Here is a 26,816-nt window from a genome sequence, read left to right on the forward strand (position 1 = left end):
GGTGGGACAGAAGTGGTACATTTCTGGCTCAAATGTCCAAAGCTATGTTTGGAAGAAAAAAATCACTGCACACCAACACCAAATCCTCATCCCAACTGTGAAGCATGGTGGAAGGAGCATCATAGTTTGGGGCTGCTTGGCTGTCCCAGGACCGGGATGCCTAGGGCAATGAATTCTAAGGTGTATGGGAACTTTTTACTGGAGCATATAAGGTCAGCTGTCTATCATCTCAAGCTGAAGACATATTGGGTGATGTAAAAAGACAATGACCCAAAGCACACAAATCACCTAAAGAATGGTTGCAAAAGAAGATTTGAGGGTTGTGCATGCACAGCATCCCAGAAATATTGATGAGTTGAAACACATTTGCATAGAGGAATGGTCCTAAATTATCCTCAGAGTTGTGTGAATCCTATTTGCAACTACAGGAAACGTTTGCTGGAGGTGGCGATTGCGGGTAGAGGGAGGTTCACTTACTTTTTCTTCCTGCAGTGGATGCTTACTAAGTGTGCTCAATAAAAGACATGGACATTGCAATGGGAGGTCCGTGGCGGGTTCCATCTGTGAGCCCAGATGGTTACCCTACGTTTGGCACTTGACTGTATTGCGTATGACCGTGGAGTCTCGCAGGCGGTCATTCGCCGTCACTTAGCAATGATGGGAGTACCTGCCGCCCATACGCAATGTTAATTGTTTATGGGCTGTAGGTCTCATGCCTCAATGGAGGCCTTCTGTGCAGATTCCACAGTAAAATGGGACATGCTGCGATTTTTCTTCTACTCGTACCCACAAAATGCCCATGTTTTACCATGGATCATCTGCATGGATGCCAAGTGTGGAACCCATAACTCAAATACAGTCGTGTGAGACCGGCCTCAGTTTGAGTTTATTAATCAATGCCGAAATCCAGGTAACTGCAAAGGTACCAAGAAATTCACCTATGTAATGTGCCTCATTACAGCAGATCTGTCCACTTATGCTACCCTATGTAAGGACCGCATAATATAGTGAAGGTAGACTGCACAAAAATCCCATTAGATCCATGGCAGCCCATCGGTCACTGCTGAGAGGGGTGGAGGGAGCACTCCCATTGTGTATACAGGGGACTCATAGTTCGACTTTCATTATACGGTCTACCAAAGTTTTTTTTGCCATTTGGGCAAGTAGAACAGACTTGTCCCTACACTTACAAAGTGCAGAATAGTATTATGATAGCTCTACTTTAACCCCTTAACGACCACCAATACATCTTAACGTCCACCATTAAGGGATTTTATTCTTTGGTGCTGTCAGGACGATGCGATATTGGCTCGGCATGGGTCTGAGTGGGTGCTTGACTGTCTGATGACAAGCCCGGCACCTATTCTAAAATCTGTGAACGTAGAAACTTCGAATCACTGCTGTTTTAACACTTCACATGTAAAAGGCTCACTGAGTGCAATGGCACTTGGAGGCTTGGATATAGCCTCCGTGTATGCCTGCTAGGGTGGCCTCTGAAGCAAGAATAGCAGAACATAAACCTGCTGCCTCCAGAATCGTGATGATCGGAAAATGTTATCACATTATTTTGCACAGTGAACGCCGGAAAGAAATCCAAAAACAAAGGATGTCATTAGAAAATACAACCGCAATATTAATAATATATAATAATTTATGTATTGTTGTAATCGTACCAGCCCGCTGAAGGAATGTATCATGTCACTATGTTGCATGACTAACGTCATATTGTGCTGGCTGTGTATGACCCTGGCCCCGATGCTGACGACCTTAGCTATAGCTCCCAGCCCTTATCACCTCTTGTAATATTGTTCTCAACTTGGTGCTAAGTTTTAGTATTGTGAAGGTACTGATGCACAAAAGTATCGCAGCTGTCTATAGCGACAGAGCCACATGCAAGGGACCCAAGCCAATGGCTATCTTTTTTTATTTTCTGGTGCTTTGGTGTGAAATTTGTAACGAGGACCCCCCCCCCCCCACCATGTGGTCCTAATTATGTTGGTGTGTTTTTTTATCTGGGCGACTAGTACCTCTGCACCACCTATAGTTAGGCCCTTCGGCCCAAGAGCACTTGGGCTACTGTTTTGGGGGAAGCCATAATGGGTAACACTATATAATGTTGGCAGGCTGCATGTGACTGTATAACGGATACCGGCTTTCATAGACTTTCCTGCCAGAGGTTGATGGTTTCATGCATCTAGAGGGATAGAGAATAAGTAACCACAATCTTCTGCTCGCACCTCTTCTGTCCGCACTTGGATGAATAAACACGATTCCAGGATTTGTTCTGCCTGAGAAGGACGTCTGACCCTGTTAGCTGCGGCTCGTTGGGTAGAGGGGATATCCTGTGGCTGGGAGGTCTCGTTGATGCGAGACTAAGCGAAGTGCGTCAGTGTGAAGCCTGTATACTGACCAAATGCAATCTCCGCTCGACTATTTCCCACTCGGATTTCCTCCATTTAGGTCACATTGCTTGTATCTGATAAACAGATGTGTTCCCTTTTTCAGCAGCTTCAGGGTGTGATTCTGGTTTTCTTTAACTGCTCCCAGTCTAGTAATGGGTAAAGAATTGTCTGCAGTACCCCAATACTGTGCAGGAGTGCAGCCTCACTAAAGTTGGACAGGACTTGCACTAGCTGTTAATAAGCGTTGTTTTTTTTTTTTTGTTTTTTTTTGTCTTAAAACGTTTTAATCGTTAGGATATAGGCTCCCAGGTCATCTTCTTGACAAATATTAACCTGTCAGTTGTTTTCGGGGTTATAAGTTTTATGAAATAACAGTATTTTCCATAATCTAACAATTCTGGAGGCCTGTGTTATGGGGTTCTTCATACATTTTTATCAGGAATAACAGAATAAATGGACAAGTATGTATGACTGTATGGTGATGTGCCCTACAGTGGGATTGTCCATTTGGTGCTTACAGTATCTGACTGCAGGGACACACCCCTTTGACAAGTGGGATGGTAGCACCCAGGTGTCAATATATTCATACGTTTCTAGGAGGAATTATAGGAAAAGATGCTCCAAAGTTCTTCTGTCATGGCGAATGCAAGTATTTATTTGACGAAGGCCTTTTAGCTGTCCTGAAGCATTGATGTTGGTAAAGGACAAGGTAATGCTTTACAGGATGAGGGTCGTGTAAACCACTATTGGATTTGGGGAAAAATGTAGTATTTCTAGCAGTTTAAATGGAAGCGTAAGCCCAATTTCACACAACCTAGAATCTTGCGTGGGTTTTGGGAGTCTGCCAACGCACAAAACTCCTGCCAATATGAACTTCATTGTTTTGAATGTAGTTATACACGTGAGCGATTATACACCGTGAGAAATGCTCCTTAATATCAGCCTCCACACTGTCTACCATGTTTCCCTCGAAAATAAGACACTGTCTTATATTAATATAATGCTTACCTAGCAGCCGGCGTTCGGGTCCCTCATGCTGGTCTCCGTCGTTGCTGCAGGCTTCCTGACATCATTGAATGGCTGTGATTGGTTAATCAAGTGCAGGCTTTCATTGGCTAACGCGGCGCTCAATTGTCCAATCGGAGCATTAGCCTGCTGGAAGCCGGGTATTCAAGCGTTGCTACCAAGAATAACTGCTCTGTTGGCATGCCGGAGTACATGGCAGCCTGCAGCACCGCAGCCCAGTGCGAGGGACCCGAATGCTGGCTGCTAGGTGAGTACTGCATGTAGTGTAGCTAGGGCTTGTTTTCAGAAGAGAGCTAAGGGTTCACTCCCCTGGAAATCAGGGTACGGCTTATTTTTGGGGTAGGGCTTATTATCGGGAAAACGTGATAATAGAGGGGTTCCAAACATGGCATCTCTCTGTGTGACATTAATAAAATGGGGTATAATGAAAGTGACTGACATAGTGTGGGGTCTTCCTGGCTAAAGGCCCTTTTACATGGAACTATTATCATTCAAAAAAAACTTGTTTAAATTGGCTAAAATGAACGATTGTTCAGTGTAAACGCAGCCAACGATTGAACGGGAATTGCTCGCTTTTCGTTGATAGTTTTCTGCAGGCATAAAAACCATCATTGTCTTATTCACTGATCGTTCATTTATACAATGAATGTGAACGAGTAAACGACTTCTCGTTTGAACGAACAATTGATGAAACTGCCTGCATAAACAGGCTGCACCAGCGAACTCTGACATCGGTCAAACCATAAATCGTTCAGTCTGTAAACGGACCCTTAGACTTTTTTTTTACTCCCCATTAATCCCCCCCACAACTAAAGCTATAGGTGCTGTACAATAAACTGGTGCAATGACCAAGTAACATCTGTAGATGAATGATTTGCCCTAGGCCTCCCTTTATAATGCTACAATCTTGCGGTTGTACAAATACGTGTCACATCCAGCAGTGAAAACCTAGTTTAATTTGGCGCACAATAAAACTGCCGTTGCGGTGTGTATGCTGTGATGTCTATAATTTACACCTCTCGCCATACATTTCTTTTCATGCGGATTTAATCTACATTTTGCTTATTACATGGTTCTTCATTTCTGTATTTAAACGAGTGAATGTCAGGAGCAAAATTGTTTAGCGTTTTCTGCATTAAAGTATCTTAGTGCGCAGCGTGCGGATAGATCCGGTACCGTCCCCAACAGGAGGCTGTCATGTTAGACATTGGTAGATTTTGTTGCACTGTTGCCCTGGGGATGTTTGAGTGTCCTTGGCGTTCCGGCCAGTCGAGTCGCATTATATACAAGTGGGCCATTATCTTATTTCACCTTGTCCTCCACAGTCCCAGATGTCACACATTATCCATATCATACACAGGCATATCAGGGGGGGCAAAGTATGTGAACACACAGCAGCTCCAACATGCTAGAAATACTGTCTGCAGTGTGGAGTTCTATCTGACCACTTCTTTATAGAGCGAGAAGGGTCAATATATACCCAGAGTGTACACACTATTCAGTTATTTACTGTAATTAATACCGTCGTTCAAAGAAAGCTATGCCGGCTGAACTGGACTGAAGTTACAGAAATTGGGAAAGCAAATTGTGAACAGGGGGTCCAGGGATGTAGAACAGGAACCTCCTTTATGGACTCTGGAGTAGTTGCTAATCTTAATCCATTTTTATAAATTGTTATTTTCTGTAGAGGAAGCACCATTGTTTTCAGATGATGTAAGAAGATCTGTGTCTAGCAGTGATTAGTCCGGTTTCACATCTGAGTTAGAACCTCTGGTTGAAGGTTCCGCTGCAGATCCGGCTCGAAATACCGGAAGAGAACACTCTGCATGCAGCGCCTTTTCTTTAGTTTAAAAGCTGGGCAGCTTGGAGGAAACCAAATGGACCCCGTTGTAGTCAATTGGGTCCGTTCGGCGCTGTTCGTTTCCACCTTTCAACCATGGGGATTTCTTTCCTGCTTCCGTACGAAGCAGGAAAGCTGAACCCCTGGGCGCAGGTGTTAGACTTCATTTATCGGCATTGTATGGGTGGTTTATCATTAGCAGTGTTTTGTTTGAGTTGCCATTTGCCTTCTTATAAGTAAAAACCTAAAAACACACTAATGAAGATCTATTTAGTGAAGGGGAGGTCTGCCTTTGCTAACTTTTTTTTTTTTTTTTTTTTTTTTTTATTTATTTATTCAATGTCAAGAACATAAAAAGTTAAGCAACTTTGCAATATGCTTGATTAAAAATGTCCCACCATTTAGTTTCTCTAGCTCTATGTAGGGTAAGTGGCTCCATGTAACGGACAACCCCCACATAAAAGGCAGTATGACTGCAAGATCTGTCCTCTAAGGGTTACTTCAGGCAGGTTGGCCTTTGCTCCACTCCTTTCATACAGGAGCAATGTTTGTGCAGTGAAGGGAGACAGATCTCTCTCTTCTGGCCGCCCGCCTCAATCACGGTGAACAAGCAGTCGTTCAAAGATGTACGACTGCCTGTTTATTTTTGGTGAGAAGTCGCCCACTAATTGCTTTGTTTCAGTGAGCCACAACAAAGCGCCTGAATTATTTCTCTCAGTACCCTGTTGGGTCCTATGTCTACATGAAACAACTATTGGTTAAAATCGCTTGAGCAATATTCGGTTACAAGTTGGCCCGTGCAAAAGTACCATAAGGGTGCGTTCAAGTGCTGCTGAGGTACTGCAGATTTTGGTGCAGCAGATTTCGCCCTTTCAGTTGAATTAAAATTGAAGGGGTGAAATCTGCTCTAAAATCTGCAGCAAATCAGCGACATGTGAACGTACCCTTAGGCTCGCTAACCTACTAAATGTATGTAAAACTAAGGGACAAATGGAAGAGCGTACAGGACTGCAGGATCGCACTACGCAATTTGTTTCCCGTTTGTTACTATGGAGATGCTTACTCTCTATGGGAGCTGTAAACAATAGAAAGTTCTTAATTAAGACCTACTGCAAAGTTGCTCAAATTTTTTTTTTTCCCTTTTTTTTTTTTTTAAGATAAGGGAGAGTCCCATTTTGGTGGAGCCTGAGTCGGCAGAAATGTACCGACTGGCACTAACTTATTTAAAAAATCTATATAGATGGATATACAATATATCTAGCTATCTATATTTAGATATATATAATATATCATTATCTATATATAGATAGATTTTGAGTTCTGAAGTGAATCCTATTTATAATGCCCTATAGATGATTTATTCATCTAAGTCCCTATTTATCAAAAACAATGGATGTGCAAAGCGCAATAGAAAACCGGTTATTGCCTTTCCTCTCCATTAGACTAAGTATTCTTATGCTGCTGCTTCCCGAGAAAGCCTGATGCTACCATTTTTATGCAGTAAATGTATCACTTAACAACCATGAGTTCTATATGAAGGAGTTGAGGAGGTTTGGCTTGTAGACTCCCTGGATAAAGGACAATTTAAGAAAAAAAAATTGCTTGCGAAGATTACTATAACCTTTTAAAGGAAAAGCTATGAGAGGTTAAAGACCTGGCAGATGTTTTCTACTGCAGATTCTGCAGCAAATCTACTACAAAATTTGCATGTGCGATATTTGTGTTTTGTTGCAGATTTCACCTTGTGCATTGCAAATTGCAAAGAGAGAAATCTGCACAAATCCCCCTCTGATGTCTGTCACTACTAATAACTTATTTTTTGTATGTTTGTCATTCAGACGCAGGTCGATGGCCAGCTGTTCCTGATCAAGCATCTTCTTATAATGCGAGAGCAGATCGCTCCTTTTCATACTGAATTCACCATAAAGGAAATTTCCCTGGACCTCAAGAAAACAAGAGGTATTTCTCTAGTGGTATGTGAGAGAGCAAGACAGGGGACGTGAACCTGTCCTGCTCTGGTCACCTACTACCTGTGTAGTCTGGTTTTCTTCATGTTCACCTGCAATACTATGCATGATGTGTGTCTCCTGTCATTGTGTGTCTTTGTTGCCCACTAATGAACTAAGATTTTGCTGCCTTACCACTGAAAGAAATTCATCAACCTAACATCTATAAGATGTTATCATAGACAAAAAGTTAGTGTCCTTGGGTTGTAGAATTAGGTTAACTGGTGTGGTGGACTCCAGATTCCATGATGCCTCAATCATAATATCAGTACAAGATTGTAACTATATTTTGTTCTCCAGCTATGTTGGCGCATTGGAAACTACACAGACTTGCTATACTTACAACTGGATCTGCACGGATCCCTAACAAGACGGATTTGTCATACCCGTTAGAGATCCTATAACACCCCGCTTCTTCCTTCTCCTCCGGGTCCTCGGCAGTGTCTGACAGCCGAGGACCTGACCTGTTTCTACTTGATTGCGGGAGCAGAGTCTTTAATCCAGCGCCGTATTTTTGGTATCAGCTAGGATTAAAGTTCAGGACCAGGCACCGTAATTTTACATTTTTTGGGTTTTGTTTTTTTGTTAGGGCACTCTCTGTAATATAGGTTTTCCAGTAGAAAAGAAATATGGAATTTTGTGGCTTTCCAGTCCTGTTTTATGCCAACTTTTGCCATCTTCATTGGCAGAATAGAGGCTTCTGCATTCTTCTGGTGGTTTTGCAGGGCAATGGGGTGAGTTTAGGTCCCTTTTAGTCCTGCAAGCTTATTAGTTGAAGTGTGATTTGTTTATTATGGCTTTTCCCCCTTTTTCGTTGTTGCTTTGCTCACTTTCAGTTGCTTCTATGCCAGCTATTTGTTTGAGCATGACTGATCTCTCAATATAACCTAACATGCATTGTGTCCCGTATTCCTCGGTTATTACAGAAGACTACTTGTGCATGCAGAGACTAAAATAATAAAATAGAAACTTGTGTGTGAAACCAAAGCGCTTCAGAATCTGTCTTTATGGAAATAGTTTTGTGTAACCTGTATTCCTAGGAGTTCTAATTTTGGCTATTAAATGGCGACTACAAATAGAACTTGTCGAAGAAAGAAGAATTGGTGCAGCTAATTTGCATGACAACTTTAAACATTGATACTAACCGTATTGTTAATTTTCACATTAATTTGTTTGATGCCAAGTATTCTGGGACTGCTTGTTGCATATTGCTGTTGGACCTTGCTTGTAACAGCTGATAGCATTAATACTCTCCTAGCACACACCTGTCTAACCAAAACTGTTATTGCATTTGAACATTGCTGAAACCAATTTCTTTTCTCAGGTTAGGGTCTCGTGCAGCGGCCACCACATGTCTGAGATGTGGATGCAATGCAGCCAACAGCTCCAAGCCAGCTTGCAAAGGAATTTACTGTTAGTTAATAGCTGTGCACTTCAATGGCCTACGGTTTGATTTAAGGGGGGTTCCAGGCACAAAGTAACATTTTAAAATCTAATGTACGTCATCACAAGAAGTCATTTTGTAATAGGTTCACTGTACCCAGTCGAGCTACGATAATTTTCTATCCGTCACATGACCCTCCGACTGAAAAATATCTCCGCTCCCTCTGACATCTTGTCCTCGTTTGCTACTTTCTTTCCTGTCCATAGCCTCCAACATTCTGTGAGCAGTGCATGATGGGAGCACAGGAGTGAAAGTTCTGCGCTGTATTGCCCATTTGCAGTTCAGAGTGCTGGAAGCTCCTGTCTGTCTGCTTCAGAGGGAGGTTGGTACCAGTAAGTTGCGGGACCTGTGAGCAGTGGGCGGAGCTACAATACTGGCCAGTAAACAAGCTCTATACATGCTGGAAGTTGTAGACAAGTCTGTTGTTGGGCTTATTGCGATGCATGTAAACACAGCGGCAGATCGACAGCTACATGGGACGAAGAAAAGGGTCCAGAGTGGCAGATAAAAGGTGCAGGTTGCAACTTCTGAGCTGTATCTCCTAAATTTCAGAATTTTTATTTTGTGCCCGGAAAACCCCTTTTGAAGAGACTTTCAGCTACTTTGAGTCCTACGAGCTAAGCTTATGGGTTCCAAGCAGCTGAACTGCTGAGTCTGAGAATACAAGTTTCCCACTGTTTCTACGATGTCTGCTCTCAAATCTGTTCCTGAAGTGCGCACTGTGAAGTTCTCTCGTTCTATGCTTAGAATAGGACAACTACTTAAAGGGGTCCTGTCATTAGAAAAAAAAAAATCTATATTTGCCTATTCCTCCCCAGGCCGTCTCTTTACCATATCTGTTCCTGGCGCCTTCAGTGGTTGGAACCTCCTCTTCCTGTTATGTAGCAGCCATTCATAGGCATTCTGCTTCCTGCAGGTCAGTGTACCCGGTCACTAGTGACATAACGTTCACTGCCTAGCAGGGACTGCCGAATCCTTGGCAGCCTGCTTTAGCGCACATGCATCTCGCCACTAGTGACGTAGCGCACACGGACCTGCAGAATGCTAAGAATGTACACTACATAACAGGAAAATGAGGATTCAGTTGGCTGGAGGTGACGTGACCCAGGGGACTGGAGGAGCCAGAAGATGATGTGGTAAGAAGACTGCTTGGGAAGGAATAAGGAAGTATACATTTTTTATTTATTTTTTTTGTAATCACAGAACCCCTTTTAATGTACATCTCAATGCATTCAGCAGCAAATTTGAACGCTGACAATGTGGAAAAAAAGCAGGGAAGGAAGTCTAAAACTATATTCCCAGACTCCATGGGTCAGCTGTTTTGAGCCCATAAGCTTGGCTCATAGGGCTCAGGGTGGACACCCACTGGCGTTTTTTTTTTTTTTTTCTCCATTGCGCTGTGAGAGCAGGTGAAAACTCTCAAAACGGGATATTGCCTGTCTTTTCAATGGGGCAAGCGTCAGCAGCGCTAGCCCCATTGAAAAGATATGGAGAATACAGCGGACTTCTGCCACATCTGTCACAGCTGTGGCAGAAGTGTAGCATGCTATCCCATTGCTTTCAATGGTTTCGGCCTCTGCTGGTCCCATTGAAAGCAGTGGTTTCTGGCAAACCCTGCAGTATGATTTTCGGGGAAGGGCTTGAAATATAAGACCTTTCCTGAAAATCATCAATAAGTGGTTAAAAAAGTTTTTAAAAAAGTACTCACCTCTCCGCCGCTTACACGCGTTCTCCGGATGGCTCCCCGACACGGCTATCCAGCACTTTCAGCAGGTGGGGATTTAAAAATCCCCACCTCCTGAAAGGGCTGTGCTGATTAGCTGAGCGTTCAGCCAATAACAGCTAGTGCTTAGCTATTGGCTGAGCGCTCAGCTAATTACGGATAATGCTTAGCTATTCATTCATGAATAGCTAAGATAGTGCTATTCATACATGAATAGCTAAGCACTGTGTAATTGGTAGAGTGCTCAGCCAATAGCTAAGCACTAGCTGTTATTGGCTCAGCCAATCAGCACAGCCCTTTCAGGAGGCGGGGATTTTTAAATCCCCGCCTGCTGAAAGTGCTGGATAACAGTGTCGGGAAGCCAGCCAGAGGACGCGTGTGAATGGCGAAGAGGTGAGTACTTGTTATTTTTTTAAAAAAAACATTTTTAACCACTTATTGATGATTTTCAGGGAAGGACTTATATTTCAAGCCCTTCCCCTGAAAATCCTGCTGCAGGGTTTGCCACAGCTGTGGCAGAAGTCCGTGGTATTCTCCATATCTTTTCAATGGGGCTAGTGCTGCTGCTGCTGGCCCCATTGAAAAGACTGGCGATATCCTGGTCTCATTCCGGCGTCTGTCTTGTGCTGCAAGGCGAGCGTTTTCACTTGCTCTCGCAGCGCAAGATAGAAAATATCGACAGTGGGTGTCCGCCCTCAAAGTGATTAACAGATTCCCCCTAACAATTAATTTGTGAATCACACTGGCTTGTAGCTTTGGGTCACATCCCGAATGCTTGGTGGTCGCTGCATTGCACCCTTCCCTTATGGTGTTGGGGTCATTGGGTGAATATGTCCTTTTGGTGTTTTAAATTGGCTGGTAGAAGAAGTGGCTCAACAATTTCATATGAGTACACTTCTGTGCCAGCTAATGGGTATTTGAAGTTTGGGTGTAACAGGTAAGTGGTTAATGCTTCAGTTGTACTACAAAAGTAATAACTATTAGTGCATATTTTATTCTTAGCCCCTTTAGGGCTTATTCACATGAGTGTGCTCTCCTCCTTAATTTTCACACACCCCTTGACTTTAGTGGGAGTTTTTAATGACATTTGGGCTACTTTTAACTTTTTTTTACATGTGTAAAAAAAATGGCTGAAAATCTGACACTCACACATTAAAAGCACAAAACTGATGTGAGATTCACACAAACTTGCACAATGAAATGGTTTTTCACTGACCGCAATGGCATTTGGCCACGTGAATATACCTCGTGTTGATGAGGTGCAATGTGCACACCAGAGCTGATGCAAGAAAGCAGTTTTTCCAGAATAGAAATTGCATGGTTTTTAATGCAGTTCACCTGCCGGGTCAGTCATATGTAATGAAATAGACTTGGAGCTTGCAGTAACGAGGACCCCTCAGCTCTCCTAACATGTCCGTTTTAGTAAATACTTGGTTTCAGATAAAGCGACTGTCTGAAGTATCTTTTCTTAGAACTGTTTTGTACGATTCCTATATTAATGCTCAGTTGTCCGTTTATTTAACGGAAAAGGTAGACTTGTTGCCCATTGCAACCATTGGACACATGGATTTCAGTAGACCAATTATATTCCTGGGAGATAAGCCACTGCCAGACTCTCTGGTAGTGGCTTTCTCTCTTCGTTACATCCAAAAAACACATGCACACTGAAAGTATGTATAGGGAAGTCCGGATCGATGGCTGTTGACCAACAGTGTTTGGGCAGTCTTGGACACATCTGGTGCCACTTATCTCAGAGAGAACGGTAGGAACGATCGATTTGATAAAATATAATCTCTAGGATTCTTTTATCACATTATGCTCCTTCTATTAAAAAAAAAATAATATTAATTTTTTTTAAAGCTGGGCACATGATAAAATAAAAAAAAATCCATTGTTGCCTTTCTTTTTACCCCGGAAAACGGCTGTGTGGCTCCAGTGAAGCTCATGCTGTCAGCACACACCGGAAGTCAGCTGATCACTGCAGCTAATTAGTGGCCACGGGTCAAATTTTATATATGTTTTTTTAATACTTTGACAACCTTTGTAATAAACCGAACAATATTCATATGACAATCAATGCACTATTAAACATATGAAAAATAAGAGCCAAATATATGGTCTATTAATATGCCAGTTATTAGTACGCGAAACAGTGAAAAAGGCAAGATTCCAGCGCGCTACGATAAAATCCAAGCTCTCTTTATTCAGATAGTAATTTAAAAACTCGCTAACAGAACCCTAATCTAAACACTAGCCACTGGGTCCAGGCAGATGCTTCTGTGTTTCAAGCTATGAGCCCCGTGTGGCGCAGAGTGTTAAGGAAGCAGAAATTAAGTGAGCCCTCGCTCACGACCTAAAGGTTGTAAGTTCAATCCTCGCATGGTTCAGTTAGCTGGTTGACCCTGCCTTCCATCCTTCTGAGGTCGGTAAAATGAGTACCCAGTTTGGTGGTGGCGGGGGTAATAAATTTACTTGAAAACACTGCAGAATAAGTTGCACTATACAAGTAACACGATTTTGTTTATTTTATTCTGTTCATATTTATATCTATAACAAAAAACTAAATAGCGTCTCTGGGCCTAGTGTCTGGATGAGGATCTGTTTGTGAGCTTCTAGAACACTACCTGAATAAAGAGTTTGGAGTTTTCATTGTTGGCAATCAAGGCAGTCTCCCCAAAAAAGGGCACCCCCACTTACCAGTGGCTCACCCTACAAGGCATCTACTCAGCCCTATAAATAGACCTCGTTGATTAAAGACCTGATGTGTTTGCCCTTTCTGGTAGCTTCTTCAGAGGATAACAAGTAAATAGACCAGCGTATTGTTGGATGCCCAAGTGTACGAAGATAATGATGACACACAATTGTTCTGCATGAGGGGTCAGACTTTGATTATTTTGGCATCTGTACCTTCATCTGGAAAGCACATCCTAGACAAGCAAAGGTGTAAGTAATATCCAGTATAGTCACTCAGCTGTATCTATTTGTTTCAGGTACTTAATAGCACATTAATCTTAGTCATCACATGTTATTTTAGTAACAGCAAAGCTTTAATAGGAGGGGCATAATGCAGTGATTAGCGTTTTCTGTTCCCCCTTGTGATATGTACTTTTTGTTTGCTCTCGGATTATTTCTCCTCCAACAGCAATTGTTTGTCATCAGCCATTTAAAGGGATGCCACCAAGATGGATTTACAGCCTGCAGTGTAGTGCGAGTGGTCAGCTATACCGAGGCTGTAGGGATGAGCGCACAGGGAGCCAGTGTAAATAAACTAATGTTGCCTGCACGGAATGGGCTCCAGGTTCGGCTCAGAAGACATCACTTGAATGCTGTATGAGCGCTAGTTGCTTTGTTATTTAAGCCTATGGGAAACTACAGAAGTCCAGTCATTTTGAAGACTATTAAAAAATGCCTATTTCTGTGAAGTTTGTTTCAACTGTTCAAATGCAGCATTAAGTAGCTGTAAAGAAAATAATAGCTTCTTACATGCAGTGTTTTCACCAATATCCTCTTTGTGAAACCATGGAGATCTGACCTTTCCAAACATATGTATTTTTTCTATTTTGCTTCTAAAATGTTACAACTTGTCCTTAGCTGAAGTTCACTGCCGATCTATCATGACAGCTCGTACTTAAGAGCCAAGTAATCTTTTATAGTGGTAGTCGCTACAAGTTACCCTTTATTCACAGGAGACTGGATGACTTGCTGATTGTGGGAGTGTAACCACTGGGCCCGCCATGGATTCAGACCGATCATCCTTACTGCATTCTGACATTTTGACAGCAGTGGCCGCGCATGCACGCCATGTCTCTATTGACTTCAACAAGAATTGAAAGAGACTGCTGAGTGTTTGAACTCTTATCTTTATTCACTTCCATGGGACCACTTGAAGTAGCCTACTGCTTGAACATGGCCATCTCTGGCAGTAACCATTGAAGTCAATGGAGGATGCATAGCCGCCACTGTCAAAATTTCAGGACACTGCAGGGGTGATATGAGTTGATTGGTGGAGTCCCAGCACTTGGACCTCCACTGATCAGCACGTTTTCCCCTATCTTGTTGGTAGGGGATAACTTACGGAGATGGAATACCCCTTTTAATACCAGTCTTGGCTCATGTAGAAATGAATGTAGCACACATGTATGGCCTCCTCACCATCCACTTAACGTTTAAATGTGGCTGCTAGAGACTACTTCACCAGTTTGAATGGGGCTTAGGGTACCATCTCATTCTGAAGGTAGATGTGTTTCCAAGCTCTGGGATCCAGACCTAAGATTGGAATACCCCTTTTAACACTTTGCAAACCAATTTTGGATTCAGGGTTTCCTAGGGGGCTTTCTCTTTCTGCCATTATACAATGTCACCATCTGCTGGCTAGAGCCAGTACTGCGGTGTGGGACATGCTGGAGAGGCCCCAGACAACAGAGCGGCCAGTAATCTACAGTAAGAATACCCTGCCGGACGTCTTCCGACATTGAAGCTGTACAGCCTTCAATCAGAGTGTCTTTAGACGTCAGACAGTGGATTGGAAAGGGTTAAGAGCTATATTTTCAAATACCCTATTGAGGAACTTTGAGTTTATAGATGTGGGGGTCCCCTCTTCAGCACTCGTGTATTAGAGAACAAACAGCCTATTGATTCAATGGCCACTGAGTAAGCCTTTATTTCCTCTGTGGTGGTGCTTCTGGGAAATCGAGCACTTGCTTCCGGGTTCCTTCACAGATGACAGCTGATTGTTGGGGATCCCAGCAGCAGGAAAGTCTGATCAGTTTATAGTCTGGCTTTCTAACAGCAATATTTTTCAGAGTGGACAATCCCATTAAGCAAAACCTGCCATACGTTGGGTATTTCAAACGCTCTCTTGTGAGCCAATTGTTTGATTGGTTTGTGAAGGTTGACATTTTGGACGACCCTGTGATAAGTTAAAGGGGTTATCCAGGCATCGGCTGCCAGGATGCATTGGAGTCAGAGAGGAAGCACCACACCGACCCCTGTGTAGTGGCCAGCGCTCATCATTAATTTCAATGAGAGCTGTGCTTGCAATTATGAGCGCCGGTTGCTACACGGGTCAGAGCAGTGCTACCGCTCCGACCCCGGTGTATCCTGGCTACCACTGCCTGGTTAACCCCTTTAACACCACCAATTACCAGTTGATCTCTGTGGCTATCTGTGGCCTGGTCTGGGCTGTGACCGATAGGATTCAGGTTTGTCATTTGACATGAATGACTTCAAGCACGGCAATGACTGGAGAAAAAAAATCAGCCATCACAGGCTATACATGTTGACAAAAGGCAGAGATCCACAAACGTTAAGGTAAAAAAGCGGATTCAGACCACTGTTGGCAGTCATCAGAAAGTTTTTCATATCTAAACTCTGTGTATGGCCATGGGAACTGCTATTCGTGTAGATCTTTGTCAATGGGCAGCAACTCTTCCTCCACTGAGCCTTGCTGATTCACCATATCTGATTTCAGTGTGTTTTGTGTGTTTGGTCATATCACTTGTAGTTTCTCTGTACTTTCGGTCATGAACATTTTTTATTTTTTTTTTATATTTGATTTCTAGATGCTGCATTTAAAATTCTTCACCCAAGGACTGTTCCAAGCTTTTTCAGGCTGAACAGCAATAATGCCATCCTTGAGTTCCTCCTCCAGGTAACTTGTAGCTCCTTCTCTTGTACGGTGTGTTCTGTATTGTACATATTCTAGTAAGAGTGTGCTTTACTCTTTAGGGAACGCCTGAAATAAAAGAACATTACATTGACTCGAAGAAAGATGTTGATCGACATCTCAAGGCAGCTTGTGAGCAGTTTATTCAGCAGCAGAGCAAGATCTTTGTGGAGCCATTAGAGGATTTCATGACAAAGGTAAATTTATGTTTGTTTTCAGTCCATGGATTACATTCCTCGATGAGGTCAGTCAGTGAAATATTTGATTATGTTCTTCATGAAGTGTGCTTTCTAAAATAAACTTAAAGGAAACTCAACAATACATAGAAAAGTTCTTATCAATCATCGAAAATAGAACCTTTCCACCACTTCCGTCACTGTAGAAAGACCTCATTAGAGGGTAATGGTCTGGTTACTGGGTTAAAATACCTTTTAAGGCCTCATTCACATGGGAGTATTTGGGCTCGGCATTGCGTGCATATTTTTTACGTGCGTAATGCATACCGCGTTAGCCCCATGATTTGCATTGGGGTATTCAGACGTGCATTTTTCACGTGCGAAAAAAATCGCAGCATGTCCTATTAAGGTCCAATGCACACGGGCGTATTTGCATTGCGGAATCCAGAGCGGGCGTCTGCCTCAAAATTCCGCAGCAAATACTGCCGTAGACATGCTATAGAAAATAGCTTTTTTTTCTGTCCACGAGCGGAATAAGAGCAGTTTTATACTCACGGAGGGAAAAGCGCAGCATGTTCTATTTCGGCGCGGATGGCTTCCTTTGAAATCAAAGAAGCCGTCCGATCCGCTGCTATCACTGCGGACACGTCCTGAAATCTATGTCATCGCCAAGCGTCGCCACGGTGTCATCTGTACTGCGCATGTGCTCCAACACAATGCTGGCACAACTGCAGCACAGACAAGAAAAAAATCCTGACAAGTATGCAGGGGTCATCGGCCAGGCACTGGGTCAGATTCAGCTGCCGCCTTCAGTCCACATTACTAACCAAAATTGGCCATTAAAGTCAATGGGATCACGTCAATGATACTTACACATGAAGAGAGGAGAAATCTACTGGGACTTCTTGCTTGTTTTTTATTTATTTATTTTTTTAAGCACGTGGGAAATACGCAGTGAATACACGTGCAAGGGGGAAAAAAAGGACTAAATACACAGTAAATGTGTGCAGTATTGGTTTTTGGAAACCCTACTTATTTCACAGACTGAAACCGCATAATGCATGCATCCATGTGAATAGCAAGGAAAATTGGAGCTCAAAGTACTTAAGGCCCATTTAGACAGGGCGACTGTCGGGCAAACGATACCCAACACTCGTCCCTGCAAGTGTCCTGCACTGAGCAGGGGGTTGGACCCGATGACCCTGGAGGTCCCTTCCAACTCTACCAGTCTATGATTCTATGTACCCGCTCACGTGCTTTTGCAGGGAAGCGAGTATCATTGCTTCACAGCTGGGCAGCTGGAGGAGATTTCTCTCCTCGCTCTGCCCCGTCGCTCTCCGTTGACATAACATAGCCGTTCAGTACTGAACGGCCGCTGTTATTTATACTGAGCGATCATCGTTCAGATCATCATTTAAGCAGCAAAAATTCCTGAACGATGAGCGTTCATTGTAATTTGCAATGGCAGGAAAAAACTTCATAACCAGTAATCTACAAATATGTTCTACTACAGCAAGCTAGGGCATTAGATTAGCATTAGTATAATATACTGATGTTATATTCAAGGGGTTGTGGACTATTAATCGCCTATCCCTGGGATTGGCCATCAGTAGTAAGTCAGCAGGGCCCATTCCGATAAGCTGTTCCCTGCGCTGGTGCCTTTAGCTGGTTTCTGCAAGAATCACACAGCTCTGCTCCACTGCAGTAGCCAGGTTTGATCTTGTAGGCAATGTTCCAATTGAAGTGAATGCCTGCAGTACCAAGCCTGGCCACTGCAGTGAGAACAGAGCTGTCATGCTCGGAGCTGATTTCAGCAGGAAGCAAAGTGCAGCAGCCCAGAGAACAGCTGATCGGTGGGGGTCTCGGGTGGCAAACCCCTGTTCATCTACTGTTGATACCCTATCCTAAGGATAAACCAATGAGCGTTTACAGTGGAGCAACCCCTTTAATTCTATGTTATACTGCAAACCACAACCTGCTGTATGTGATGTCATTAATACGTTATAGCACTTCAATTAATAGCCTGCCTTATGTGCATTCAGTGAGTGAGTGCTTCTACCTGCTGCCAAATGCATGGAGCTGAATGGTCACAAGGACAAGGCACTGCTCTGACCACTAGGCGGAAGGGAAAGTGCTGACCAGTATTGTTATGACCACTTTAAAGCAGGGGGCCATTACAGCTAGTGGGAATAAAGAAGTGATTATGAGCGAGGTGGGAGGTAACAAGGCACTGCTTTGGCCAACAAAAGGGATAAGTTACTGCTGCAATTGTATGTCCTGCAAGGCACTGTTGGTGTGAGGGAGTCCTGTATGGGTCCCCTTTATACATTAAAATATTCATTCTGCTTTATTCCTTTTTCAAGTGATTATGATTGTCTGCCTAAATGCATATTTTTTCATTCGCAGTGTTAATATTTACTATGCATATGCACTACAGTCACTGTGCGTACGAATGTCCAGCAGGTACTTGGAATGGTTTTTCAAGCCATCAATCATTCGCCGGTGTTTAGAAATACTGCCATGTTTACTGCAGCTTTAGTTGCGGTCCGCGTGCAACGGCTGTAAATTGTCTGCTGCCTACCTCACATTGGTCCAGGTAGGAGGCAAACCGTTTAGGGAAGAGTAGCTACATTTTTATTACGCATCAGATGACTGCCTGCTTCTGCCAACTATCCTAATTAGTATATGGGGCATGCTGCCCACTCTACATTGGCCAATATTAGGGCGATCTAGCAATGGACCCGTGGAATACATTTTTGCGTTCTACTTATTTTCCTATTGATCAGTAGAACGCTGCATAGCTGTACGTGGCCATTGGCTGGCATCGATTTATGTCTGTCTGTCTGGTTCAGCGTTTTTTTAGTTGTCTTATCTTGAAAATCCCTGCGTACAAATGTTACGTGACTTAGTTTTGTAAGAAGTCTTGTTCGCGTGTTAATACTGTAGCATGCCTTTTTGTTGATTTTTATTATAAAGCAGATAACCGGCCAATTGTGGTATCCGAATACCATATTGTACTACCGCTAATAATCTAATGTCTCAGTAACTGCTGGTGTACACTGACACTGGACATGTGCATTAGCCAAGCCACCGATCATTTAGGGTGTATGGGGGGGGGCTGCCCGACTCCCCTGACTCTTAGATGTTAGAGGAGATAATGATAAGATAGATGGATTTCAACAGCTCAATCTTTTTATTCTTGGGAGATGAGCTGAAGCCGGAGGTGTTGGGCCACAACTTTCTCCCCTCACTACATACACAACATGGCTGCGCTCAGCTGAACCAAGTATCCACGAGGAATGGAGGTCCGGAGAGATGGCTGTCGGCTGAAAGAGTTTGGCTGAATCCTCTGTGTAAAACGCCTAGGTAGTCTAACTTTGTCCCCATGTTCCCCTGCTCTTATGCACTACAGCTGGTTGTGATCTGCCAGATGTGAATTCACAGTAATACTATATTGTACTACAGCTAGGCTGCTGATGTCACAGTACGTAAAATCTACAGCAATGGCCCATTTACAAGTAACGATTGTTTCTTAAAATTCCTTCAAATGAACGAATTTGTGCGATAATGGTTGCATATATACACAAAGCCATGGTGCACTTCTTGTTTGTCACTCCGTTTCGGCCTGTGTTCGCTCACTTCTCATTATGTCTAAACGCTCTCCGCTAAGTGTTTCACATAGGAATGTGAAACACTGAGCGAGACGTGAGCGATTCTCAGCGATGTCTGCTTGTCTAAACATTCTGCGGGAGCAACTAATTAACGGCTCTTGCTCATGCGCTTGTTTAACCCATTAAGGACCAAGCTTGGTCCTGGGCTTTAAGCCCAGCCATATGTGAAGTTGCGGCAGGGTCTAAGGCCTCCTTCACACGGACGACACAGCATCGCTGCGAGAAAATCGCAGCGATATCTCATCGCTCATTGCTGCACCGTACGATATCTCTGCGATTTTCTCGCAGCAATACTGCGATTTTGTAGCGCTACAAAGTCGCATGTCACGCTACAAAGTCACGCAACTTTGTAGCATCTGCTACTGTCAAAGTTGCATTGCATCGCATGCAAACCGCATTTTTCGTGCGATGCAACAGAGAGGAAGGCTCCATAGAGAAACATGGGCTACAAAACCTCGCATGTCGTGGGCATATCGCCGGACCTGCGAGGTTTGTGTGTCGTTTTGTAGCATGCTACAAAACATCTCATGTGTGAAGGAAACCATGGGCTTCACATACATGCGATTTGTTGCATTGTAGCAACGCTACAAAATCGCGCGACTTTGTCGCCCGTGTGAAGGAGGCCTAAAGACTCTGCTTCTGCAATCAATCAGAAGCTTGTCAGCTGTTAGTCACAGCAGATAACCCGGAGGAAAAGGCAGGAGGGGTTTTTAACCCTTTCTGCCTTCTCCTTTCCCAAGTACACAGCACTCAATGAGAAGTATGTGTACTAAAAAGTGGAAGTGTAACTTCCACTACCCAAGTTGACGGTCACGTTACCACCAGGACCCTCTGCTATAGATCAGCTCTGCCAGTGACTAATGTCACTACAGGGGTGGTTCCCACTGTGGCTGCAGCATGAATAGGAGCCCCAGTTACAGGGAAAAAGTGTCAAATAAAAAAAACAAAACGTGACTGTCCCCCAGAGGTCTAATATGGTGTCATGGGGACACAGATGGTGAAATTACATAAATAAGTAAAACTAAATTAGAGAATAAAATAAAAATCTATACATAAAAAAGAAAATAACCCAAAGCCGATGCCAACCAAAAAATGTCGCCATATACACCCTGTAATCCAAAACCATGTATATTATATATCAAAACGTTCAAAACAAAATGAGGAACCCGTTCCCATACTTTATCTTAGCGTAAATATGCGAATTTAAAAAATAACTAGAAATGTTAAAAAAAACAAACTTTTCAGCTACCAAAATGGTTAAAAAAAGGTAAAATAAAGGACAGTTAAACCGCCACATGGGTAAAATCCCTAAAAACTGTCTGATCCTTAAGGTACAAACAGCCTGGTCCTTAAGGGGCTAAATGAGAATCGTCCCGTGGACAGAGGGCGTGACCCTGCTGCCACCACTACATAAGCAGCCTCTCCCATCACCTCCTCTCTCCCTCTTTGTCAGTTTGTAAGTCACTTAGTCCACGTTCATTCTTCCTGCCACTTTCCACATATAATGTATTTAAACCCCTGTTTTCATATGTAGAGTGCAATGGAAATAATGTCGCTTTAACCCTTTCCAATCTGTCTGACATTTAAAGACATTCTGATTGAAACCTGTACAACTGTGATGTCGGAAGACGTCCGGCAGGGTATTCTTATTGTAGATTACTGGCTGCTCTGTTGTCGGGGGCCTCTCCAGCATGTCCCATACCGCAGTACTGGCTCTAGCCAGCAGATGGTGCCATTGTATAATGGCAGAAAGAGAAGGCCCCCTAGGAAACCCTGAATCCAAAATTGGATTGCAAAGGGTTACAATGCACTCTTCAACACTGAAATTGTAACAGCAAGAAGGAAAAGTTTGGGAATTATGGAAATCACAGGATGAATAGACATTTTAATATGCAAATGAAAAAAAAAAAATTGATACAAAATATTGAAAGCATCACCATTTATTGAGTATGGAGTATGAGTATGAGTGCCACGTGCAGAAATATACAGACTTGCTGAGGTAATTAGTGTTTGTTTAAGGAATGCTCTGCCACGCTGAATACACTTGGGTACACAAATCATCAAAATGCGCTGCTGGCAGCTCCCTTTGCAGTTGCCAACCAGTGATGCCCCAGATGTGCTCCATGGAAGACAATCCTGGACACGCTTCATGCCATGATGGCAGGTGTAGGCCAAGCGGTCTGGCATTGTCATGTTGACAAACTGCTTATGGGACACTTTGGAGAAATGGCCTTACGTATGGTTCCATGACCGAATTAACATACTTCTAAATGGAATGAAGACTAGAGGGGTTCAGCTACTGTACATTATACCATCCCACACCATGGTCCCTGAAGTAGGACTGGTGTGACGTTTCCTCATGAAGGCCTCTTCATGGCATTACCCACGTGGTCTCCAAACCAATCTGTCTAGCATTGCATTCGAGACGAATGTGGGGCTCGTCACTTAAGAGGATAGACCTCCATTTCATTGCAATCTTGCTTTGCACCATGATGGCCTCTGATTTCCATCTGTTTACTTTACTTTATTTTGGATTCACATTTGAAAAACTTTCGTTTTTTTAAAAATTATTTAGGAGACATACAAATTTAACATTACTTATCAACATTTTAAGGAACACTTTGTTTTCTTGCACCCAGCAAAGATTGCAAAGGCTCATAGGTGTTAGAGTGATAGAAACGCCCACAAATGACCCCATTGTAAAAACTACACCCCTTAATGTATTCACTGAGGGGGGTCATGAGTATTTTGACCCCACAGTTATTTTTCAGGAGTTGGACCGCCTGCAGACGTCCGGGTCGGATCCGGCTGCGAGAATTCTCGCAGCGGGACCCGACCCGAACGTCTGCAGAGAACAGCGTGACACTCACCTGCTCCCGTGGCCCCGGCTCTTTCATGTGCCCCGCACAGAAATAGAGCGTGCCGCGACTTGTTTGTCGTGCGAGATTTCGCGTGGCCAAATTGCGGACATCTGCATAGGATTGCGTTTGTTAACGCAATCCTATGGCAGCTTCCAGGGGCGGAAATTCTGCGGGAAATCTAGCCGCGGAATTTCCGCCCATCTGCAGGCGGCCTTGATGGAATTTAGAGGAGAAAAAATAAAGTTTCTTTTTTTTTTTTTGCAAATGTCTACTTTTAAAGATTTTTTTTTTCTGTAGTGCACATGAAAATGAGGATTTACACCCCAAAATGGAGACCCATTTGGGTTTGGTAGCCTGGAGCAGGGAGATTTTAAATTACCCCAGCAATCCGCGGCTTCTGCGCATGCGTCCCCCATTTTGGTGAGGGGCACTTGCTCAGAAGCCGGGCTAAGGTCCGCGGATAAATCTTCCAGTTTGCAACAAGTGGTAGTCACTGACTAGTCGAACAGGAGGTATCTCATTATCGTATTACAAGACTTGATTTTTGAAGTTTCATGTAACTGGAAAAAACAACTAGAGACAATAATGGTGGCAGTTTAATACATACAGTATGAACTGTTTGACATCACATACGGGGCTGATTAGTCATTCTACTCTTACTGTGAATTATCTACATACACGCAGTCTTGCATGCCTGTGAATGGGACTCATTAGTTCGTGTAATCCCCTCCACCTACCACCAGGGAGCAGTGTCCTGCTTTAGTATGGTTAGAGTTGTATTCCCGACACACAAACATGAATGTCAGCCCATTTTGTATGCACTGATTTACAATACTGAGCTATCATTTTAATGCTAATTATTTTGTGAAATGTTGACCAGTAATTTATGATGTATGAATTTGTTAGCTTTTTCCCCCTCTGGTACAGTACAGGTCAGGATCATACAAAATGCATCCCATCAGTTGTACATCAGGTCTTCTGTTCAACTTGTCAGCCTAAACTGGCAGATCAGGGACAGAAAAGGTGTAATGAGCTTTCGCGAAGTGGTGAATGGCCGGCTGCAAGCTGCCAGTACTGCCATACACATCTTCTTTCTGCTAACAGCGGGCAAAAAATTCCAGCATGACAGATTAGTTTCAGCTGCCAGTACTAGCTGTCAGCGTTCGGGAGAGATTGTTGGCATAGAATTTTAAAACTATGCTCAGCTGAAATGGTAGAATTTGACCATGTTGGCCAGTTGTTGTTTTTTTTCTTATACTTTATATTTCCCCTTACCAGTCGTGCCCAACCTCTAATATGTTCCATCCACACACCATCTGCTCTACTTCAGTCATTTGGTGACCCTCAAAGCTCTCTGCCTGGACCCTTCCACGTCTCAAGCTACAACTACTGCTTTGGACACTGAAATCTATTTCTTGGTTTCTGATCGTTCATCTTATTACTAACCACTTCTTGTTGCCTCTTCTCTCACTATAAATTTTTCTTTCTTACCCATGATGCAATGAAACTGCATGCCATCATTGTATCCAAGTTTGACAACTTCAGCACCCTCCTTCCAGTTTATTGTCAAACTAACGATCAGTGCTCCCATCTATCTTCATGTCCGCTCCATGACCCAGTCACTCTTCCTTCTTTCTTAATGCTATCACTAACGTACATGCTTGGATCCGGTATTACTCTATTGCCTCTTACCACTTCTAGAATAACTTAAAGGGGTTGTCCCGCGGCCAAAACGAAAAATCTTTCACACCCCAATTAGACAAGCATCACAAACTACCCATGTAAATCGTTTTTTTAGAGCGTTTCTACTCACCATGAAGCTGTTTCATGAAGTTATAAAAATCTTCTTCCAAGATGGCCGCCGTCATTTCCCAAGGTGCACCGCTGGTCTTCTCCCATGGTGCACCGTGGATGTTCTTCTCCAGTCTGAGCTCCACTGCCGATTACAGCCACCTCATTGGCTGATCGGCACCACGTGATGGGGCGGAGCTACGCAATGACTTGGAGAAGAGGGAGGAGCCAGGACGCAGCTCGTGAGCCCGGACCCAACAGAAGAGGAATCTTCAGTGCGCAAGCGCGACTGTTCGTGCGACTAGAGAAGAAGTTTGGTCGTCGCCATGGAGACGGGGACACCAGCACCGGAGGGGGTAAGTGTATAACTTCTGTATGGCCAATATTTAATGCACGATGTATATTACAAAGTGCATTAATATGGCCATACAGAAGTGCATAACTGCACTTGCTTCTGCGGCACAACTCCTTTAAGTCTTCAAACACAACTTAAAACCCACCTTTTCAGACAAGCGTGCAGTTATAACAGTCACTTACCCCCCTGACTAGTCCTATACCAGTTGCAGTACTCCTAGCTTCCAGTCTTTGGGGCACAGACAGCCCTCTCCCTTCACATAGTTACAATCTTGAACTGCTTTGGCTATCTGTATTTTGATATGTATCTGTAGCACATTTTATGCATTTGTCCTTTTGTTTTTAGCATATTATACAGTGAATTGCTGCCACAATATAAATCAGTATTAATAATTGACCAAAGCCGTAGAAGGGATATAATGAGCATAACACTGTTGCCTTTTTCGTATAGGTGACTGCACTGAAGACTATGGCTAATCAAGGTGGCCCTAAATACAGCCTGTCACAACAGCCATGGGCACAGCCAGGTTTGTAACATCATTGCTTTTTTTTTTCCCAGTGGCATATTATATTTCTAGGAAAACAATTGATTTTCACATTTCTACCAGATTGAGAACTATGAATTATTCATTAAGAATTTGGTTAAATGTATGTTGCACTTTGAGCCAACTTGTGTTCATATGATGGCCTATGTGATAACTAGCAAAAGTGCAAGTCCTTTATCTAAAATGCTATTTTTGTGATGAAAAGTACTGGCCACTAAGGGGTCTCCCTTCCTTTGCTGTCAACTGCCTGTTGAGTGAACTTCGTCTCTAGTAAAGGAGATAAGACAAAACACGGATTGAAGTAGAGTAATGTCTTGTGCTACACAATAGAAGTCCATAGTTAGGGGAGGGGTCAGCAGAGACTAATACAGACTGCTGCAGCTAATAAGTGATTTATTGCTACTGAAATAACATCTGCACTGTTCAGTACTTTTCTAGTGTTTTCTATGATGATGATGATCCTATGTGTGTACTGCAGAGTTAGGGAGAAGAATATTTTGTTTTATGCACATGCAGTGTATATTTTTTTGTGCCTCATTGTAAAAATAAGTTGAATTCACCTTTCTCTGTACCCACAGACTGTCTCTGGCAATCAATGTATATTTGAGTAAATATTAGTGAGTCTCATGGGTTGTGTGCATGCAAGCAACAAATTAAGACAAAGTGCAGCTTTCTGATTACTGTAGGGGGCTGCTAGGAAATGTATGGATTATTTTCTCAGATTGCACATTCTTTGAGACTCTGCATTTGCAATTCTATTTTTCTAGATTTTGTAATCTCCCTTTTAACATCTTAAAACTATGCACACTGATTCTGGAGGGGAGGCTCCATGTTCCCTTATTCCTCATGTGTATTACCGACTCTGTAGAATTGTTGTATGAAAAAATATACCCATTCCTACTTCCATCACAGTCCAAGAACTTAAAGGTGTTTTCTGGGACTTTTAACCCTTTCCAATCCAATTATTTTTTTCTCATCCTCCCCAGCTCCAAATAAATTGGAGCTGGTGAGAATGGATGAGAAAAAATACATTTCCCTGCACCCTCCTGAACTGACAAAGTTCAGGAGGGTGCAGATGCTCACTGCACCGTGGGGGGGGCCTGCTTACCTGTCCGGCGTCTTCCACATTCTCCCTTCTGTCTCCCGAAACGTCGATCATGTGACCGCTGGGGTCAGGTGGCCGTGTCGGGAGACAGATGGGAGAATGCGGAAGATGCCGGACAGGTAACCCCCCCCCCCCCCCCCTCCCCGGTGCAGGCTCCCGGATCAGCGTTCATGTGACCGCTGGGGGTCAGGTGACACCGGCGGTCAC

General features: G+C 43.3%; 1 protein-coding gene across 3 annotated transcripts in view; it reads left to right on the forward strand.

The window, feature by feature from the left end:
• The window catches only part of COG3 (component of oligomeric golgi complex 3), a 70,908-nt gene that overhangs the window by 39,416 nt on the left and 4,676 nt on the right, over positions 1-26,816 (forward strand). For 2 of the 3 annotated variants that reach the window (XM_066581973.1, XM_066581982.1), the window contains 4 exons: positions 7,107-7,227; positions 16,003-16,091; positions 16,169-16,303; positions 25,411-25,486. In XM_066581973.1, the coding sequence (XP_066438070.1) occupies positions 7,107-7,227; positions 16,003-16,091; positions 16,169-16,303; positions 25,411-25,486 (421 nt within the window). Of the gene's footprint in view, positions 1-7,106; positions 7,228-7,574; positions 7,820-16,002; positions 16,092-16,168; positions 16,304-25,410; positions 25,487-26,816 lie in introns of those variants that run through there. The other variant, XM_066581990.1, reaches the window with a different exon arrangement.

Source organism: Eleutherodactylus coqui, chromosome 1, assembly GCF_035609145.1.
Source record: "Eleutherodactylus coqui strain aEleCoq1 chromosome 1, aEleCoq1.hap1, whole genome shotgun sequence".
Classification (NCBI taxonomy): Eukaryota; Metazoa; Chordata; class Amphibia; order Anura; family Eleutherodactylidae; genus Eleutherodactylus; species Eleutherodactylus coqui.